This window comes from Ptiloglossa arizonensis, chromosome 3 (assembly GCF_051014685.1).
Source record: "Ptiloglossa arizonensis isolate GNS036 chromosome 3, iyPtiAriz1_principal, whole genome shotgun sequence".
NCBI lineage: Eukaryota > Metazoa > Arthropoda > Insecta > Hymenoptera > Colletidae > Ptiloglossa > Ptiloglossa arizonensis.
Window position 1 is genome coordinate 20,672,637 of NC_135050.1, and position 22,788 is coordinate 20,695,424.

At 44.0% G+C, this 22,788-nt stretch overlaps 2 protein-coding genes across 14 annotated transcripts in view; one reads left to right on the plus strand and one right to left on the minus strand.

Annotated features, from left to right (window-relative positions):
- The window catches only part of LOC143144991 (disks large 1 tumor suppressor protein-like), a 796,996-nt gene that overhangs the window by 577,910 nt on the left and 196,298 nt on the right, over positions 1 to 22,788 (minus strand). The window lies entirely within an intron of this gene.
- LOC143144992 (very long chain fatty acid elongase 1) lies at positions 1,716 to 4,622 on the plus strand. Its single transcript, XM_076307940.1, has 4 exons — positions 1,716 to 1,965; positions 2,248 to 2,519; positions 3,140 to 3,442; positions 3,884 to 4,622. Exons 1-4 carry the CDS (start codon positions 1,920 to 1,922, stop codon positions 4,046 to 4,048), a joined length of 786 nt encoding a protein of 261 aa, XP_076164055.1. The 5' UTR covers positions 1,716 to 1,919; the 3' UTR covers positions 4,049 to 4,622.

The following is a 22,788-nucleotide window of genomic DNA, read 5'->3' on the forward strand; positions in this document are numbered from 1 at the left end:
TATTAATATTTTTTAGAGACTACGTCGAGTTCGAATAATTGCAATCGTTGATCTCTCAGGAATACAAGATTAAAGAAAGATCGACTTTAAAAATTCTCGGAATCGACTACTCCTACGTAGTGAACGATCGCGGTACGTTTGCACAAATTTATAAATTATTCGGATAAAAGCGAAATATTCCATTCTTCTTACGAGCAGTGAACGTTTTATCTCTGTAAGCTTTAGTGGTTCCTTCGAAGACACACGAACTCTTATCAACGTTCTTTGACCCTCTGAGCGCTTGGACGATTTTTTCGTTTCTCCCTTTCATCGGATAAAATCGATCGTTTATATTGCATTAAATAGATTTTCACAGGCGCGAAACGACGTTCAAAGGCGTTTAGTTTAAAATTGAAATTTCACGCGAAACAAAATATTTCGTCTAAATGTACGTTCCTTCGATCGTTTAATTTTTTTCATCGACCACGAATGTATTGAGACAGATCTTGTTTCATGAATAATTCGACCTAGAAAAGTTAGTAAAGTCTTGTATCGAATTATTTCGTTCCTGTGCGATTTTCGAACATTGGGGATCGACGAAGTTATCAACGATACAAGATACGACGAAAATTGGAAATTTTCAACTGAAAGCATTGACAGCTATCCAAAACGGATTAATTTTTTGACTCGATCGAGTACTTTTTTAACAAATTCCTGTACCCTATTTTTCACCGTGTTAACTGTATCCCTTGGACCAAATAATCACAGTTCTCTCCAAATAACGTGCACATTCCACGCCCGGATAAGACACCACGAGGAAGAAACATACGAAATTTAAACAATCCTATAAATAGTTTGACTCTATGTATCACTAACCTAACGTTTACATTAACCTAGATTTATATGTGTCGATGCGCGTTACTGCCGGTAGATTAATCAATTTCGAAGGGTATCAGAACTCGAACTTCGAAATAGGTAGCCGACGTAACAATCCTGATTACTCGTTACCGAAGAGTACGTGGAACAGAATCGATCGAGAACCACTCCGTAAATAAGATCTCCTTTACATTTATAATGCAGGAGATCGACAAATTTTGTAGGTATCGATAATTATTTAACATACTTCGCACGAATTGGATTAACATTCGTTCGGGTGAAAATTATCATTGAATAAAATCGAAACTTCTGTTCGGTGTTATAAGTTCGCACATGAGACAATATAGTCCAGGAAATGACGAAAATAAACGCGGTCAAAGAAGTTACGATTTACGGAACGTGACGTCGTGTCGCGTTATTTTGCAAAATTTCATTAAAAATTTATGGACTGCAGAACGCGATCGACGACGCACGTATTCCCTTACGTAACGCGATTACGTTCTTGTTATTGTTCTTTCCACTTTCGTAAACTTGTTTATGCAATTTGCGATCGCTCGACGTTCTGTAGAATATTTCCACCAGGAATGTTCGAAAAAGTTGTAGAAAAGCACGATGTACAAGTACTCCGTCGCTGATCAATTACCGATGGAAATCGAATTCGGGCCGGTATACTAATGTAACGAAATCCACCTCGTCCATTAATAAAATTTTACCTCGGACAATAGCTCTGTGATCTCTGGTGACTTCTTTAAAGGCCATCCGTGCTTTAAATTCATGCACATATTAACGGGGCATATCGTGACATGGATTTTTAATGTGCGTACAATGCCCGCGTTTATAAATACGTGCGCGACCGATCACGAAACATTTAAGCTAATACATTAATCAGGTTCGATTTAACGCCGCTCTGTGTGCGTAACATTCTGTGCGGCAGAGTCTTGCCGTAAACGTAACAATATAATAAACGAAAGTGTAATAGAATCGTTGCCAGCGACGAAGTTCTCAGGTTGAATATTCCGTAAAATTCGCGCGTCTTGAACAAGAGAATATTACGAGTCGCAGAAATGGGATTGGTGGATGTTTACGATTTTTATTGGAATCAAAAAGCTGGTGAGTAAGACGATGTACGAGTACGAGTGATCGTTTCTACCAGATAAAAAGATTACACCGATCGTAGACTATTCGCGACTTGTTAAATCTTCGATACTTTCGTCGGGAAGTACCCCGATTGCTCTTGAAAAATCGATCTCCATTTTAAATATTTCACTCGGAAATGGAACGGCGGAGTAACGAAGAGTGCGGAAAACGTTGAACGCGAGAAAAGGCGTTTGTACTCTCGTACGAAGATTTTACATTGCGTTATCGAGTGATTGTAACTGCTCGAAATTTTAGATTCACGAACGAACAACCTGCCGTTGATAGGATCGCCCGTTCTCATCCCGTTCTGCCTGTTCTCGTATTTGTACGTGGTTTTAAAATGGGGGCCAGAGTACATGAAGAACCGAAAGCCGTACAAATTGAAAACCTTCGTAGTATGCTACAATATGTTCCAAATTGTTATCAATGCGTATATAGTGCAGCAATTCATCAGCGCTGGTTGGTTCAGTGAATTTTCGGTATTCTGCGAAATGTCGGATTACCCTTACACAACTAAGTTCACGAAGGTACTTGGAAACAAACATAATCTTACAACATTATTAGATTAAGCCGTTTGAAATAGTTAGAAGATCATCGACTCGAAAAATCGATTACTTCGTTACGAATTACGGCAAAATTCTGATCTTTTACGATCAGATTTACCGATTCACGATACGGTGCAATAGTCGAAAAGTTTCTCTCATACTTGTTCCTCGGTATAACGTAACGATAATAACGTTCCTCTTTTTTCGAAATTACTTACTCGCTTTTAAATAAATGAAAAATCTTGTTTCGTTTAAACGAGTCGCGTTTCGACTATCGAAAATTTGAATTCTTTTAAACGAATAAAGAGTCGACTCGTTTATTATACAACTCGCCAACAAACAGGGGTACTGATAATTAATTTTGAAACAGCTGTTAGCATAATCAAAGAGAGTGACGATAATCAAAGAGATAAATAATCAAAGATTCGTTTCCACCTGATGGCTTTGAGGGTGAAAATTTTATTACTCCGTACGAATTTCAATATGTTTTAACAAAAGCTATTATTTCGTAACGTAATATCGAGAACGTTGTTCTTTTGATACAATCGAATACGATCGAGTCTTTCGTTAATATTCCCGAACAATCCTTTTCTCCGATACAGATACCTTACACGTTGTGGTTTGCGACAATGATAAAGTTGATCGACTTTGTTGAAACGTTTATATTCGTGCTGAGGAAAAAGGACAACCAAGTTACGTTTTTACACTTGTACCATCACATATCGACGGTACTGATTTCTTGGTTTGTAACGAAATACGTACCAGTTGCGATGTCGTCGTTTACCCTTCTCATAAACTGTAGCGTCCACGTGATTATGTATTCCTACTATTTGTTCAGCGCGTTTGGCAAAAATATTCAGAAATTATTGAATCCGTTCAAACCGCTACTGACTCTCACACAAATGGTAAGTACCGACAAATTATAAAACATACCTTGTACGAGGTGATCTAAAAACACGATCGAAGAATCGGGGAACATATAGTTAGAGAATATTCGTTAAATATTTTATACGAAAAAGATCGATCGGTGATTAAAAAATTTGTACGAAAATAATTGCAACGATGGAAATATATTTTTTCGCGTACTTCTTGGTGCGATTATAGAGACAACCTTTTACGGTATAACGCGAATAAAAGTATGTGTGCAACTTGCGTAACTCTAACGAAAATTAACCTATTCGATAAACCGAGAACTTAATGTTAACCGAACGCTTTCCACGTATATTCGAGACTAGACTATCTGCTCCGAAATTCTTCAGGTCGTCGTTAGATTACTCCGACTATGGAATGATCATCGGTTAGTAAAATTAAATTCATTAACACAGTTTTCTTGGTTGTTACGACAGGTACAATTTATCATTATAATGATGCAAAATGCACAATCGCTCCGCCCATCCTGCCACGTGACGAAGATACCGGGCTCTATATCGATAATTAATCTGATAATCAATTTCATCCTATTCTATAACTTTTACCAGAAGAGGTACAAGTCTGACCAAAAGAAGAGTTGAACCACCCCGAAATATTACACTGAGTGATCGAGAAACGATATCTTCGTATTTTCCAGTTACACGCTATGCACGGTAACGATAACCATAACTCAAATACAAAACAAAAAAAAAAAACGCAGTGTATATTTATTGTTACAAGGTACAGGACACGAGTCCAGTATTGAAATCTTATTGTCGCGAGCGATAATTTAACAATATTACTCTTGTAAATAAAATATGAATATTGAAGACAGATATGTATGTAAAACGGAGACCTTATCAAAAGGATAAAATCAAAGTCGACAGATTTTATTCAAATGATATGCGACACCGACGATTACCATATTCAAACCTATTGAAAATACAACGATAAACCGAAATTGCATGCGCGAGTTCACCGATATTAACACGAATTAGGATTAAATGCGCCGTCTCGTTCTAATGCACGCGAACCTCTGGCTTATCGTCGTCGATTATGATAAGAAACATTGTAGAAAAGTCAGAAGAAATGATCAAAAATAGAAAGAAACTTACAATAGGTACGTTTATATATTTCACGGTTCAAGAACGAATAAAGATATACGATTAACGTTTACTACCGTTGTAAATTATACATTTGACGATTATTCACTGACAATGTGATGCACAGAAATTTTATACTCACGTATGTAATTGTTTTCTCCAAAAAGGAAACCAACATGCTACTCACCTGAAACATAAAAGTATATATTTATGTATATATGTATTTATCGATTTATTTACTTCTTTGTCTCTTTATTCTAATATTGAAGGAAAAAGGCAACACTGGAAGTACAGATAGATAGAATTCTATATACTTCGAACTTAAATGAATTTACACTCCGAGAGAAGAAATTAATTCGAATGCTGCAGGTACTAACAAGCTTAAATATTTGATTAAAGGATTGAAATGGGGCATTAAAATTTACAGAGGAGATTACGAGCGGACTGTTGATATGCCCTTGAATCTCATATAGGAAGTAAGGTCAGCATTGGTTCTTCGAAGTTCAAGCGATTGTATTTTGAATACATTCATAATCATGAACTAGACTGGGTAAAGATTGACTAATTTCAAAAGCAATATTGAATATTTTTTCGTATAAACTTCCTATAAAAAGACACGGGTACGATCACATTTCATTAAAGGAAAAAATGTTTCTTTCGTTAGAATTTATGTACAACAGAATTTTCCAACAGTTCGGTAAGTTTCGCGACGATTCAACAATTTAGGAATTTTCCATAACGGCGCTAGACTTCGATCAGCCGAGCTTGTTTCCGATAGACTTCCGAACGCGAGCTTCCCGTGAATTAATTGCATTCGAAAATCCTCTTCAAGTTTGTCAATAAAGAACTCGAGATACTAGAAACTCTTTTCAAGAGACTCGTGAAAGATAAATCTCGAATCTTCTAACAGTTTCAGATTCAATTTAAAAGAATGCTCGCCAAACTCCATCGGGTTATTCCACCCTTATTTATTATATTGTGTTTGTTAGGGATATTCTTTGTATGCTAATTTTTAAGTACAGTCGCGTCGCGAATACAACGCAGCCATTACTTTAAGTTGTACAGAATTATCTAGATTTGCGAGATCCTTGTAAGACCGATAAACATATTTTCGATGATTACCGGTAACGACGCCGAGAGGATTAATCCTCAGATCCAATCGGGATTAATCCTCGAAATTCTTCGAATCCAGGGCCACCGTCAACGTCTTTAATCGATCGATAATTACCAGATAGAAAACGTCCCTGGACTTGCCCTCGTTCCGTTTTACGTGCCATTAGATCCAGAGAATCCTAATTCCAAACCCTGGCGGAAAAGCAGCCAGTTGGTACGCGCGCTCGATCAACCAGGATGATAAAAGTTAGGTAGAACGAAACCGGTTTCTCAACGATCGTCTGTCTAATGATCGTTCGCCGATGGTCGTACTCTATTGTGGTTCAAAATCGACCATCGATGTACCGGGTGTCCCAGAAAGTTGAAGTCAAATTCCAACAATGTCTAATACTGACCGAAAGAGAAAAAAAAAGTTTGAATACACATAGATCCAAATATCCTTAGTTTCGGAGTTACGAGAGTTTTCAATCGTGAATGTAAAACGGTATAAAGTACGTATTGCGTGTCTGTGAAGTAAAAATAACACGCACAAGTATTATGTAATCGTAGACGACCGATGTCGTTTAGCAACAGTAGCAGGAGAACTACGAACGTAAAGCAATGCACAGCAAGATGCTGTAAAGACAATTCCTGGATTAAGGAGAATACGGTGGACAGTGTCGAGGAAATTTTGCTTAGTCGATGGATTTCAAAGGCTGACTAAAACGTCTGTAATTTCTACCGCGCGACATCTTTTCAGTTCCGAATAGTACTGTTCAGAGCAGGAAAATGACAAGTGCAACGAAACAGGGGCAAGGGGAGTGCCACGCTTCGGTCAATAGTAGTCTACGATTGGAATCGTGCGTTGGTAGAGGTGGAACGCTGCGACCAATCGGACTCGCATTCCTCGGCCTCGTCTTTTCCCAACTCTGTATAGTAGTTTGTCAGTTCGGTTCTACAACGTTCGTACGCGTACAGAGTTACTTATCGTTATAGTTTTACAGTCTTTAAATAACGGTTCGTAGTTTTCCGATAAAAACGTCTTATAACTCCGAACTAACGATATTTGGAGTCTCGTTCGTTCAGACCTTTTTGCTCGTTTCCACGAGTATTACGCGCTCTTGAAGTTTGACCTCAACTTTCTGGGACACCCTGTGTAACGTCGGACGCTTCAAAAGTCCCCCTCCAGGAGTGTCGTAACAATGGGAATATTTTAGCTCGCGGCACGGTTCGTTTCTGAAATTATTTCCGATGATATTCGAGGCTCCCGACGTTTCATCGGGCCAGTCCCGCAACAAACATACCACGCCGAGTTTACCAACGAACGAGAACGAACGAGAACGTCTATTAAGAGGAGCAATTTTTTGAACTTTCGCGGAAGGTCGTTCGTGACCATTGATTCCGAGCCATCGAGACGCGAGGACCCAATTACCAGGATCGTAGCCGAAAAATTTACTTTAACTTACTGCTTATAATTTCCTTAATGGATCGTCGAGATGGAGACGTTTACAGGACACCGGAAATCGAGCCAGAACGAATTTCACCGAAGGTTTCGCGAGGCTTTAAACGAACATCGGGAGCGATGTTCTCTAGCTACGGAATAGACCAAATTGAAAATTGTTTTTCCGCTCGTTGGTCCTCTCGCGACTAATAAAAGTCCACGTCGCGTACGCGAATTGGTTGCTATTGTGAGTAATTATTTTATACGGATATTTTCCTCTTCGAGAAAATGAATGATTTTTCTACGAAGAAATGGAACAAGGAGGATACATTTATTAAGATATAGGAAGAGTTAAATAGGAAAAGGGAATGATGTCGATAGACTGTTATATTTATTTTTAAAATTTCAAATTGCGTATCTTCCATCGTTTCGATGGTTGCTCTCGACACCGACTAATTCACTCGCGTGGATTCTTCTTCCGCTAGATTTTTTCGATGCTCCGCACCCGATGTTTATTAATTTCTCTGTGTAATGCTCGCAACTTGGTACACGTTACGGTTTCAGAATTTCAACGAGCGCTAAATAGAAGGCGGACAATGGAATTCATCGCTTGGAAATAATCGCGCGATAATTCCATAACGCGACGGGATACAAAAACTTTTCGCAGACGCTTCAACGAACGTGTTTCGTGTATTTTCGGTTTCGCGTGCGCTTTAAAAGCCCATTACCTAACAGTGTTCGCTTCACGATCACCGTGCCCAGCCTCTCGGATAACCGACGATTCTCCGCAAAAACTAAACAAAAAAAAAAAGAAAAAAAAATCTCACCGTCGCGCCGCGAATTAAATCTCGTATTTTTGCAAAAATTGCAACGAATATCTGTTCGGCGGTGTACGTCGGGAACGAACTAACGAGCATACTTTCGCCAGCTTCTACGCAAAACTTTCCATCGTTCTGGAATATTCGAAAAACCTTTCCCGATAATCGAACAATACGCCGGAAACAAGGAACCGGGCACAGCTGTCGAATAGTTCGTTATTCGCGTTGTTGAATTTTTGCGTAAAAATCTTCGTTTCGGGCAAAAACGTATCCTCGGTATTTATAGCTTATTGATCCAAAGTACGGGAAACCTGATTTATTAAAATTAAACCTGACGGCAATTTCATTATGTCCGCGTTGGAAGCGATCGTTCAATATTCATTTCGCGATCACAATTTATTGCCATATCGCTATATTATTAGTCGAGCGTCTCTGATACGCGAATTAGAATTTTAAATGCGAGCGCCGTCCGCTCTTAAATTTTGCGCTCGACTATTCGCAAAAATAGAGATTTTGGACGTCATCAAAGTCGATCGGGCTTCGAAATATCAACGCGGCCGTAACGAGCCACGCGGAAAATATCTCTCGCGGAGCTTTCGATGATTTTCGATGTTTAAATTTATACGTTCGTCAGGCTGGAAAGATCCGAATACGAAACGGTCGTACCTCGCGATCGAGTGAAACGAAAGAAAGAATACACGTAGGAAGACGAGGACGAGACTCGAACGACCGTGATCGCGACGAAAAACGCATGGAATCTAGGAGATTCGTTAGCTTGAACGGTTCAAAGGATGGGAGAAATTGGCACAGAAACGCGTAGTCTCGCCGATGCAAGGGGAATAAGCAGCAATAGAACGTTAAAAGACAGAGAAGCAGAACTCGACAATTGAGAGATCGACGTAAGCGTTTTAAACAAGTATATCCGCATCGCTTTTGTTCCCCGTGAGCCGTTATATCGTCACTTTGTATTGTACCTGCCGCGAGCATTGTTCTTCCTATGAAACGTCGGTTGACATACTTGCCTACGTCGACGGTTCTCCCTCGTGAACAATGTAAAATAGCAAACTAATATGTATCCACTGTCGCTGTTAAACGAAGGAACCTCTCCTCTCCGCGCCGCATTATTCCATTCGTTTTCGTTAACGAGAAACGACTGACGAAACGATTCTCGATTCGAAAGCGCGGCGTTAATGGACCCTTTAAAAATTCCGCAACGTATCGCTCCCGGTTGAACACTTTCGCGGACCTGCTCTCCCTTGTTCTCTTATTTCGAATCCCTTGAAAAATCAATCGAGTTCCGATGCGACGTTGTTCACGGTGTGCCGTTACGTTTTTCCACATCTCCGTGACGGCGTTCGAATCGTCGAATCCTTGCGTTACGAACGCGAACGAAAGGTTCGAGATCCTTCGCGAGCAAATTCTTCCAACGATTGTTTGCCAATCGTCTCGAGGTATTCCCGAAAGAGCGCGCGTTTCTCCAACATCGGCACACTTTGAAACATTTCCAATTCTTGTACTACCACCGATCGTGGCAACGTTAAAGAATCCATTAACGAATTGGAAAATCCCGCCTACGAAAGTAACCTCGAGGAAAAGATACTTAAAAAGTAGTAGGTAATTCTCACCGGTAAACATTATCCATACTTTCGGCGTTCTTGAAATTCTACGACCCTTCGATCGTGATTTGCATCGAATTACACCAAGAACGAGTTATCCAACGAGATATTCGCTAAGAAATCTTTGAAAGTATCGACGACGCGTTTCAACTTTCTTTCGAAAGCGAACGAATAAGCGTCCAATGTTTCTCGCGCAGACGACGGTTGTTCGAAAAATATTAAATTCAACGACGAAAGAATTTTCCGCGATGAAGCAATCGAGCGGAGTATTCTCCCGGATCCTTTCGCCGGGTATACATTAAGCCGGTACAAATTTCGTATAAAATTTACATGACCGCGGCGAAGAATGCAGTATCGACCGAGGTGCATCTCGAGGTAAGCACAGCCATTCGGAACGCTTGTTGTTAAGAGTAGGGCGCAACACAGTCGCTTAGGAAACAAAGAACGGAAAAGTTTCCCAGCCGTGGCTGATACAAAGCGATATTTTCTTTTCCCGTGGAAAAAGCAGCCCGCGATAAGACACGGAATTACCCCCGATGTAGCAAAGACCGGCACCATTGTTGGAAGACGTCGTACTCTGGGAAAGAACTCGATTACTCCCTTCCCGCGAGTCGGCTCGATGAAATATAACGGGACCCGTTTTTGCGATAATAATAAGGGGGCGACGAAACGACAACCCTCTCGTTTCGAAGTTTCGCGAGGGAAGGGTCGATTCAAGTATATTCCCGGAAACGGTCGCGCGGAGACGAGCGAGTACACGGGACGGACCCGCGCGAGCGAGTCGGAACGAGAAAATATAAATTAATATTACTCTCGAACCGGTGTTTCGCAATAACTCGACGTTTTTACTACCGTCGCTATTACCAGCGTTGTTATTCGCTCGGTAAAAGTGGAGCGGACAATAAATTTCTATGAAATTATTCCCTTCGATGTCTACCCGGAGGATTCTCGCAATATTCCAGAGACACTTCGCGATATACAATATTTGCACTTCGATTCGTGGAAGCCGTACACGGTCGATATCCACGAAGGTTTCCCGGACCGTGTAACGTTCGAACGGTGTTCACGATCGTGATAATAAAACGCGAAATAGAGCCCCGCGCGACGCTATCAGCTGGGGACGAATTCGCTCGAGCGAAAATGTCCGCGAGTGTAACGTCCCGCGCTTAAATTGCTCGCGTAAATGACTAATTGCCGTTACGTTACTCCCGAGCATCCGACAGGTGAGCTAAACTTCTCCGTGTTTCCCGGAGTTTGCCCACCGGTGTGTATAGGTAGCGCCGGCCGCTTCGATACGCACACGTGTACACGTTTCGTGTTCGTTCGAATTAGTTCAAACGCCGGATGCGCGATCAATTTCTCGCGGCCAATTGTATTTCGCTCGCGTCCCTCGAAGCGGTTCGAAACGGTACTTTTATAGCGTTGCGGGTTCGGATACATCGAGAAAAAAACGGTACTCCAAAATCGACCGTAAAATATCGTCGAACGGGACGCGCGAGGCGGGAAGCTCGTTAGGCGAGGGGAACAAAAACGTTGGACCGGAGCGAACGGACCAGGACGAAAATTACCGGCAACGATTCACCGTCTTCGACTCGTTCTTTGTATTTCTCTTGCGATCGTTCGCAAGCGTACGACTCTCTCTCTCTCTTTCGCAAAGTCTCTCGGTCGCGTTTCTAATCGCCTAGACTACTCCATCGAAGCGGAGAAAATCTACAGAGCAATGATCGACGAATTCGCGTTTTATCTCTTCAACTTCGAGTCGATTTACTCGCTCTACCGATACGTGGCTCGGTTACTCTCGTCCCTCCGCGACCGATGGTTCGCTTATTTTGAATTTTTGGCTATCGGTCGTCCACATCGGACGGCGTCGTTGCTCGTCAATCGGTTCTACTTTGTCGGCAGGTTCTACGATAGATTCGAATACTCGTAACTACACCTTTGTGCGTCACGTTATCGCCAGAAAAAAAAATTTCCAACACGTGCGACACCGATGCTCGTTCCCACCGAGTTCGACCAGATCGTAAACCGCCGTTTTCATTCTCACCGTAGAGAAAACGGTACATTAAAATAATTCGTAAAACATCGCCAAACGGGACGCAGGCCGTATAATAAACCGCCACTCGCAGGACACTCGAAACGCCAGACGCGCTCGGTTCGTGGAATTTTCCATTTCAAATTTCTCGACAACCGACCTTCCAGCCCCGGTCATTTCTCACCCCAAACGACTTCCCAGTATTCCGTACACCGAGCCTAAAGGTAATTACGCGCTGACCTCCAAACTATTACCCTCGCGCTCTCGACACTCGCGTTTGAACCATCTTGTTGCACGTATCACCGAATTCTCTATTCACGGTTCATCGATAAACAGTACCGTGGTAACGAATTTTTCATCGACGTGGCTTTGTTACGTTAATTCGTAACGACGACAACGTATTCGCGTTTCCACAAGTAAAGCTGCGCGATCCGTTGGAAGGAAATTCTTCGAAGGAAAGTATCACAATGAAATAGGAATGTAGTAGTTTTAAACGGTCGAACTCGTTAAATGTGAAACGATTTTCCGAGTTTTTCGACGACGCTTCGCCATTAAAAATCGATCAAATCTTCAGAAAAGGGTCGAGAACGGTTCGAAAGACGCGCGGAGTCGCAATTCCCGTAGGGTCGCTTAAAAAATTTCTAAAAAATTGAAGCAGCACTCTGTGAAATCGATTGTATCGTTCCGGTTGAATATCTCGAGAAATTGAAACTACAGGAGCACTTGCATTCGGTTTCTTTGGTACGAACGAATAAAGAGACGAACGGAAGAACGGAGTAAGCGCGTCCATTGATAATTCCGTCTGAGAAAAAACTGTGAAACGGTCGAATCGGCGATTCCCTTTCCCGAGAAAATGAACTCTTCCGCGGATAAACGTTAACGTCCTCGGTATCCTGTCGTTATTAAAGGCGAAATGCAGTTCGCGGATGAATAACTTCGCGAGACCGATCCCGAGGAGAATCATTCAGCGATCTCGGGAGATCGTCGACGGTCAAAGGGCGTTCGAATCGATAAATTTTTCACCACGGAAAATGCGAGGAAGCCTGCGTACCGCGTATCGGCGACGCGATTAAACATCGATTTCGTGGAACGCGTGGCTGGCGCGAAACACGCGTGCGCGAATGGAGCGAAACGATACGCGATAATTTTTACGTTCCGCGATGGACGAATGTAAAAGCGATTCTCGCAGAACGGGATAAAATAGTCCACGAGTTGCAACGAAGAAAATCGAATTCGCTGAAATCGACTCGCATCATTAACGTAAGATTTTCCACGGTCAGTCGCTATCGATAGCCCGGGATATACGAACGACCTTAAACCTCTCTCGACAATTCACTCGCCACGAATGGGAAACTGTCCGCGCTGGTCCAGACCCGGAACGAAAGTACGACGATGCAAGATGGTCCTGCGAAATGATTTAGAACTCCTCGACCTCGCGATTCCCGGTGATCCTCTTTCCGGTGTCGCGGTCCTTTGTTGGGAGAGGATCAATTTTCAACCGTTTTCCCACTGTGCTTTGCGCGATGAACTCGCGGTACCGTATCTCCGCTAAATTTGCAAACGTTTCCCGATAGGAGACAGTCTCAACGAAAGTTTCGAAGAACGATGAAATATAAAAATCGAAGAGTTTCGATCCGAGAGGAACGCTTTATCCGCTCGACGGGAAATAAAAGTTAACACCGAGTCGAAGAATGGAATTCCGTCGAGCGGACGAAAAAATGCAAATCGAATCCGAGTGGAAATAATTTCAACGGTTGCAAAACACCGTGTTATTTCGAACGAGTATTTTATCGGCCGTTATTCGTATCTAATTCAGGGGAAGGACAGCGGAGTCCGATGTCGTGTAAAAAAATATACCGCTTCGAGCGCACTCGTTGCAATTCGCGTCGCGATATTTCGCGGAAAAAGCGTAATTTCATTTGCCGAATTAAAAAACGTTTCGAGGTTTTGTAACGTTTCAATGATCGAGAAGTAGTTGAAATTTGTATCGCGACCGGTGTTCGCGGAACGGAGAAACGAGCTCCTACGAAAATCAACGCCGGCGGGAGAGGTCGAGCGTTCTCGAGACGAAAATTACGCGCGAATATCGTTCCGTAATCTGGAACGAAAAAATTTAGAACGAATTAAAAAAGCGAGAAACTGGCTGGTCGGCTCGTCGAAAGGTATCGTAGGAAGTTGGTACGCGATATTGGTCACGAGAGCAATCTCGTCGAACGATTCGCACTGTAACTCGGCGCACTTATGAATTTAAATTGCCGCACTCGATGCCGGGTTACCAATAACGGTAAAGTATTAACTTCTGCTCTATCTCGTTCCGCTCCGATCATCTCGGTCCCCCTCGGTACCCGGTGGGTACTCGTCGAACGAATTATTCTTGCGTTCCACGCGTCTAAATCGCCGATTTCTCGTCGGCACTCGTAGATTTTCTCGAATATCCCGCGATCGCCCGGACAGAAACGAAAGGATTAAGATCAAGAGTAATTTCGTGACGGTGCATTTCGATGACCTACTTTGCCGGGACGAAGTCTGCATACACAAACTTAACTCGAATCGCTGTTCCGCAGCGCGGTTCGCGAGATTCGACGATAGATCACGTTTTAAGAATCAAGACGTCCCCGAGCGGCGAACGTTCGCACGAACGATGACGAAAACAATCGAAAAAGAAAAGGGACGACCGCACGCGTATCCAAGAACGGAAAAGAAACGCGGCCAAACGGCAACAATTTCGGGGAACGATGGTACATGTACATTAGGTTGTTCGATAAGTTTTGTGGTTTTATCCATTGTAAAAAAATACTATGACACTTCGTTTTTGGACAACTGTAAATATACGAACGAGTCGACAGGTCTACACGCATGTTCGTCAAACAGCAGTACCATCATTCGAAGAATGAAACGACGAAGCAACATATTACATATTGTTCGGAAAGTCGTTTCGTTTTTTTTTTTTTGGTGAAAATGAAACACGATTTTTTTAGAGTGTTGTATATTCTCCATTTTGGAAAACAAAATGACTTTCCGAACAACCCAATATATACGCAGGTGTATATATATCTTAAGAAGATTAATAAACGATTCGAAGAAAAAGCAAGGGAAAAAGCGAAGCGAGCGAACGAACGAAAAGAAAATGGAGGTCGACCATCGACGTACCGAATTTATCCTTTGTCGGGGGCGAAGTCGGTAGATTCACGAGCCCTACTTAAAAGCTGGGAACACAAAGTTCCCTCGGCCTCAAAGGCAGCGCGAAAAGATCCCCCCGCCGTAGTTGGAACCACTCTTGCCGCGGAGATAATCGTGACCGGTTTAATTGTCTTTCCAAGGATTTTCGCGCCAATCGGGACCTACCCGCGGACCATCGGGGTAAAGTTTCATTAATATCCGATGAAAATTTATTCCGTTGCCCGTCTAGGCGGAACTCTCGTGAAAGTTCGCGGCAGCGGTATCAATTTTAATACCGGATCGACGGTGTCGCGTAGATAGTCACGTAGACGAGGCTCGCGCGAGACGTTGAATCGCAGAAATTGAAAACGTGACGTCGACATTTTGAATTTTTATCAGACCACCGGGAGCCTCCCGTACAGCCGGATATTTTCATCCGCCGTTAATTTCCGAACGCGTCGCGAGTACGTGAACGCGTACGTAATATTTCGATGGCATCGCGTACCCGTAAACCGATTATTACGGCGAATCGTTGAAAACCGCGCGGAAAAGCGCATTGGTCCGCGTTAACGTCGTATACGCCGCGTAACGACGGGATTGTTGCACTTTTCTTTACAGCCGGCAAGATAATCAATTTTCGCGTATTTTCGTCACGGCGATCGATACGCGCGGCGAGTTTCGCGCTCCCGCGAAACAACGCCACTTCCTCCACGAGTACGCGGGTAAAACTTCCGGGAACCATTCTCGGCGAGCGAATTTCTCTCCGCTGTGTTTCGTCTCGCGATCAATTTCATTCCGTACTCCGTAGGCCGATATTTCACGGATCGAACTCCGACAACATTGCTCGTAATCAAAATTCAAATTTACATTTTTTCATTCCCTCGTAAAATCTATTCATCGAAAACACGCTTCGCATTCCTGCTCGGCGTGGTTTAATCGATTCGCCGCTGAACGTACGCGTCCACGTTCTCGAGCATTTTGTCGTCGTAAAAATACATTAACGTCAAAAATGTTCGCTGCTTACGATGCGCTAGGGTAAGAACGCTAACGAGAATTTATTCCTCGGAGAAGTTAATCCAGGCGTGGATTAAACTGTTGGCGACGCAGGATCTACCGTTACACTTTGTAAATACGAATTAAACCGAGCTGTATCTGTACGCGTCGTTCAATAGTAGCTCGCGTCGCTTCTTTCGACGTTCGCGAAATCCTTCCGGCGAGCATTTTAATTAGACTCGAATTAGCGTACGAAAACAGAAGATAAATAGAATTCCTTTGGAGCGAGAGGATAACTAAGATCGCAACGTACGTTTACGCGAACGCGTGCCAGCTTGCGAACACAGAGAGAAACGAATATTCCAATTAATATATATTTTTCTACTTTCCTCGCAAAGGGGACGTGGTATCGCGCGAAAAATATTCTACGCTGCGGGCAACGGAAGTATTTATCGTTCGAAAATAGCAGAGGACACATTTGGCGCGACACATTCGGTAATTAATAAACTAAATCCACGGTACAGTTACGTGTATTATAAAATTCACCGTTCGCGATTTCGATACGGAAAATAATAAATCCCGATATTCGGCGCACCGGTGGCGAAACTCGTTCCATTTCGCGCAGAAACGTACTCTATCGTATGAAATCGGTCCAATTCGAAACTTCGGAGGGTACTATTTGAAATTTTTTCTAAAAAAAAAAAAATGAAAAAGACACTATCGGACGTGTCGATTTCGAAGCTTGCGCGTACATTGATCCGCATCTGGTCAAACTGTAGAAACATTTCGAATAAAAATAATCAATTTCGCGAAAGAAACCGCTACACGGATCCTCACAATGTGCGCGCAGACACTTTTTATTTCGTCTGAACGCGATCGTCGACGAATAAACTCAACGATCGAGAAACTCGAAAATCGCTAATTTTTCGAATCTCGGTGCGAACCTGTCGATGAGAATCGAGACTTGGAATTTTCTCAAAAAAAAGAGAAAAATCCCCCGAAAGAATCGATTTACTTTGATCTCCGAACGGGAACAGAGCTCTGGAGAACCGACGAAAGTGCAAAGAAATATACGAGAATTATGCAGTCGGTTGTGCGGAAATATTACAACAAGACACTCGTTTCGCCGGTCGAGTTAGCGAGCTCGAGCCCGAACCACGGCTCCTTAATCTCCGGCAAATTGACAGGGTGCCGTAATACGGATAATAAAACGGCAGTTTACGAGCGGGCGTTTCGGGAAGAAAAATTGCTAAATGCGCGATTAAAAACTTCTCGACGATCCCGACGGATATGGTCGTCCCCATCCCCTGGAGTTCCCTGGAAAAGCGAAAGCGTCTCGAGAGTATGGCGTCTCCTTCGTTGTCGATCACCGTATCGTCGTGAAAAACGATAAACGGGTACGACGACGGTTCCACGCCGAAAATGGCGGACTTTGAGCTACGACGAGAGGATAGGGACGGAGCGAAGAGGGAACAGACCCTGCTGTTTTGCGAGAGTTAGAAATTGCGGGTCGTAAAGCGTGCTTTATAGGGGGGCATGTTTTAGGCCGCGAGGGGACGGCAAACTATAAAATATCGCTCCTTGTAATGCGGAGCATGCATCTCTGGCGACTGGGCGGCCATATCCACGAGAAATGCGAAGAAAGGACCGAGTCTACGCGGAGGAAGACTTCCCGGGGAATGCTCGAAGGGTCGACGACGCCAGACGGGGGAACAACGACCAAGTTCGCGGAACAAAGTTTGCAAAACCTCCGGAGCAAAATGCAACATTTGCTTTCGTTTTTTTTTGTCGCGCGTATCGGTGTAGGATACGGAGAATCGAACGCGGGAGGAATTTAATCGACCGACTTTGATCGTACCGATTCGTAAACTAATTAAACAGAACGCTTGTGTTCGGCTTGGGTAGTTACCTTTCGACGGTTGCGAATTCTGTTTAGAATGTATTCGAGGTATGGATTGTACGAAGTCTTGAAACCATTCGCGAATTCGATCATCGTTAAGAGAACTCAAAACTCGAGAAATTCAAAAGTCCTGTGACATCTCGAGGCTGACTCGTCGATGCGACGTTTCTACGATGGTGCCGATCGAGCGCGAACCTCTCGATTTTTCCCCAGCGCGAACGAGCTCAAAACTCGTTTCGATCGTCTTTTAGCGAGGTACTTTGATCCCTTTTCCATCGTCCACTTTCCAAGATGTTTTAACGACTAGAAGTTCAAGAGGAGCAGGGAATTTGTAAAATCACGGGGACAAATATTCAACGACGGTCTTCGGATTGGCTAAATTGCGAGGAGCCGGTGCTCGAGAAAAATGGCGGACGAAACGCGCGGTGAATCGAAGACACGGTGCATACCAAAGAAGAGAAATGTCAGCAACGGTTACACAGAGACGGGCAAGATTTAAAAATAAAGGGAAGGATCGTCGCGCGAAGCCGAAGGGAACGAAGGAATTATCTACGCGCAGTATCCGTAAGGTATTCCCCGTTCTTCGCATTTTATCCCTTCAGATTCCCCCCTTCTCGGGGGAGATTTCAATTGTAAACGCGAGAGAGAACGCGAAGGGACGAAGAGGGAACGAAATGGAACGCGCGGGTAAGGCGCGTCGTGTTTCGCGAGAACGTCGAAATTTGAAAAATATTCGAAACGTCGCGGTGACGTCGAAAGTGTTACGTTAAAGGGAACAAATGCGAGTTTTCGCGGTGTCTACGGGAAATGGGGGAGGGTTAAAGGTATACGCTGAACGCGTACAAACGGACGATGCTCCGTCCAAAATCTCCACCGTGTATTTCTTCGTCGGTTTGTACAGGAGTGGGAAAATTTGCTTTATCCCCGTGTTTCTCCCCAACCGCGCCTTTCCCTCGTTTTGCGCCACTGGGCGTCGTGGCTTTTCGCGCTTAAAACGAACGCGTTTAACGAGATTCGCCTACCTCGTCCTTCCCTCTCTTCTTATTTCATTCCGCGTTCGCGTACATCCAGCGGGCTTTTTGCTTGCTCTTGCATCGACGAACCGGTCTCGGCGAATGCAAATACGGTCGCGCATATTTTTTGACCGGTCGATAACAAAAACAGGAGAGCGTAAATATTCGGTCGGACCGCGCGAAACGGAACTAGAAAAAAGAAACGCCACGCAGTGAACGCGAGCCGCGGAAAGTGTAACGGCTAAGGAGAAGTTAAAACGACGAAAACCTATCCGGTACGAGAGGTAACGAAAGTGTCCGAAGACGGTCGAAACGAGCTCGGATTTCGTTTAATCCTGGATCATCCTATCCGAATTTCGACCAGAGTGGCCATAATGCACTGTTGCTGAAAGATTCATTCACCGAGATCTCGTCCGAAAGTGAAATGCATAATGCGCGAGAGTTTGCGGCAACTTTGCGAGATAAAGTTACGGTATTGTTCGTCTACCGATCGTTGAGCATCGATATCCGTAGTATCGATGTTGGTAAAACTTTCCCCGAGAGAACTATCGAGTAATTATTCCATTAACACCGCGTTGCATTTATAATACGACAAAGACTTCCGTCTTTTGTACTTCTTCCAAGAGAATAATTCCTTTTTATATTTCTTCGAAGAAAGCAGTGAATTTTTATATCTTTCTCCATGAAAATAGTTGGCGAAAACCTTCCGAGAAAAATATTTTAAAAGAAAGAAAATCCACTTCGACGTACCGCGTCGAGTTGGAAAGATGTCTCCTTAATTTAGAAGAATGTATCGTTCGGCCACGAAAAGTTGGCGAACCGTCCACAAACCGAACAAAAGGAAGGGGAGAGTTCGTTTGCTCCGCCCAATCCCCTCCTCTCTGTCACGACACATTTACGTGCTACGACGCGGAATAGGTTCGCAGATACGAACTCGGCCAATAACGACGATACGCGCGCGAGTAGGGGCGTTGCTGTTTCGTTGCAGCCAATCGGAACGACCTGCCGTCTTCTCGTCGATAAACAGTAGCACCGTGTGTCGAATTCTATGGTTTGTATTTATTCGCGTGTACGACTGTTTAAATGCTTATAATTTAACGGCACGAACGAGAAGAAGAATTGGCGGGAATATTCGCAACGAAACGAAGCACCCACGCGGGCACACACCTATAATTATCAAATAATTATCAAAGGGGATCAGAGATGTCGCAATCGCAATACACATCGGTGCTTCAGCAGGCCGAACGAAACGTCCGATGCAATACGATGCAGTTTCCACCGAGATGACGTCTTTTCAGCTCCGCGTAGTACCGGTTACCTCGAAACACGTAATTTCAAATTAACCTCGGAGACGGGCGAGGAATAAAAAGGGTACCGAAAGAGGCACAATCTCGTAGCGGTGGCGTCGTTGAAATTTTCCGAAATAGGCGGAATCCTCCTTGCGAGGATTACCGCCGGGAATACCATCGTTCGAATATAATGCAAGTAGCGACTAGGATCTCGGGAACACGGTCAAAGCATGTATCGTTTGCGGTTCACCAACCATCCGACGCGGTCAGAGAAAACCCGTCAGGCTGCGAGGACGGGAACGGTACGCCCGTGGAAGACCGTGGGGGCCGAAGGGTGATCGGTGGGCGAACGGGCGGAAGGGAGAGGGCCACATGCAATCTCACGGCTGATTGCGCAAGTTTTACAAGTTCATCCGATATCGCACAGTCGCAATACCATGGAGGCGGACAGAAGCAGAAACCGGTGGTCCTGCTGGTCTTTGTCCCTGTTCTGTTCGTCGTCATCGGAGACCCGAGGAAGACGGGCGAACGCGAAAGAGACGAGAAACGAACGAAAGAGGTGCAGCGCCAGGAAATCGATAGTCGAACCGGCGAAACGAAATTATCGTTCACCGTGTCGGGTGAAATTTCTCAAAGCAAATTGATCCGAGTCGGTTACCCGATTTTTAACGCGTTCGGAACGGGTAACCGAAATTTTCCAATGTGCTCTCTGTATCTTCGAGCACCGAACTCCGAGTACCGTTTAACCCTGCTACGCGAGAATTTTTGTACTTCTTCGAAGAGAATAATTCGGTTTTATATCTCTTCGAAGAAAGTAGTGAATTTTTATATCCTTCTCGAAGAAAATAGTTGGCGAAAACATTCCGAGAAAAATAATTTAAAGGAAAGAAAATCCGGAAACTTTTCGTACGTAACACCGGGGGACGGTAACTTGCGTTACGAAGCGCAAGGTTAAACCCCGTTGCTCGAAAGTCATTCGTTAACGAGCATCGCGTTTTTTTTTTTTTTTTTAATTTTCCCTCGCGTCACACCCCGATACTCCCCTACAACCCATTCGCGACGACGAACGACCGACGCAAATTCAACCAGCGAGCGGCCGATTGCACGGGTCAAAAGGTCGGAGTCCGTCCGTTGAAATTTATAAAGGATTTTTTGGTAGATCGTTTGTTTGCGGTGCGATCGAGAGATTATTCCCTCGTTTCGTTCGTTACACGGTCCGGGACAGATTGGCCACGATTACGCCCCGTTCACGAGAATTCGCGAACGCGGTCTTGGCAATCGCCTAATTTTTTCACGTCCGTGCACGATTAAACTCTCCTTCGTTCGACGGGGGTCGGGAGAGGGAGACATTTCGTTTTCCAGACCACGACCGAACGCTTCGTTTCGTTCTCTCATCCACCATTTCGATTGGAACGAACAAGCTGGATTTCAATACCGAGCGAAATCGAACAATTTTCGCGATGGTCCTGCGAAACTGCTTCTCCTTTCCTAATCGAAAATTTAGGGCAGCGAGCGTACGCTCGAATTGCATTCCGCTCGACGCGTACTTTATCTTTGTTCGCGTTTCGATCGTTCTCGAGCGTTGCAAAATCGAAACGATTTACTTGTTCGCGTTTCCACGGATAATAGTTTTCGTTTTCTCCTCCTTCTTTGTCCCCTTTTTTTCCCCCGTCGATTTTAATCTCGTATTTTCTCGGAGAGTGCACACGGGAAACAAACGTAATCCCGAGTGACGAACGACAATCGGGCACGACACACCGATACAAAGACGCACCGAAAATATTTACTCCGAGGAGGGCAGCGTGTAAGATTTAAACGCAATTTCTGCCGCCACGTTCAATGTAGCTGGATGCATCGTGGCGGTCGGCTGCAATGCCGGATGTTAAAGTCCCCGTAAATCGTACGTGACCGCCGAAACGTGCCGCCGATGTGTTTCTCAATTATTTCGAACAAAGAACTTCCGCGCGTTCAACGAACCGCGTAAAGTTTCAGTTTTGAGCGTCTAAACTCTACGTGCTCCGTTTTTTGAGCGGAAAACCTTTCCGCCTGCCCGGTAAACCTCGGAAAATAGTCTTGCATTCTGTTCGTCGTAACGTCTCAACCCGCAGCCCGAATTTATCGAACGTTTCGTCGAAAGAGCAAAAGTTCCTCGATCGCGGATCGATTCGATCTAGAGAAAATTCATTAAACTTATCTCGTATTTTTCGCGAAATAAATTACGAATTTACGTTAAAAGAGCAATTAGACGTTCGTTAAACCGTACACACGATTGAACAATTGTACGCGAAACGTGCGATAGTTCCAAACTGTTTTTCGAGCTCGCGGTACAAACCGTTGGAACAATTAATATAATTCTCTAATGTGAACGATGGAACTTTGAATATTTTCGGGAGTAATTAAAATAATAGGAACTGGGATTACTCCGGTGATCGTTCACGGTGGATGAAAGATGGAATATCGTGTACACGGAACTTGGTGTACTTTTTTCGGATCGAAACCGAAAGATTTGCAGCGATTCGAAGGAAAAGTGTCCCGATATTTGTTCCGGTGTCTCATCGAAGTATCGGGATACGTTGAAGCGCGACGCGTGAAGTTACCGAGAGGTTGCAAAAGCGTTTGCACGGGAAACAAGTCGAGTAATCGTATTAAGAGTGGCAGCGTGGTAGGAAATATGCTTTAAATCCATTCGTTGATCTGCCACGTTAATTTCCGGCAGAACCATCGACAACTCTATCGCGACCGAGCCAGAAAATACAGAACCGAAAGGGGAAGAAGTCCTGGACACGACAGGACGTCGATTATTCCGTACACGGTACCGTAAAAATTGAAAATCTTTTAATCGAAAAGATCGAGCAGCTTGGAAATGCCATCGAAGCAAGTTCGTCC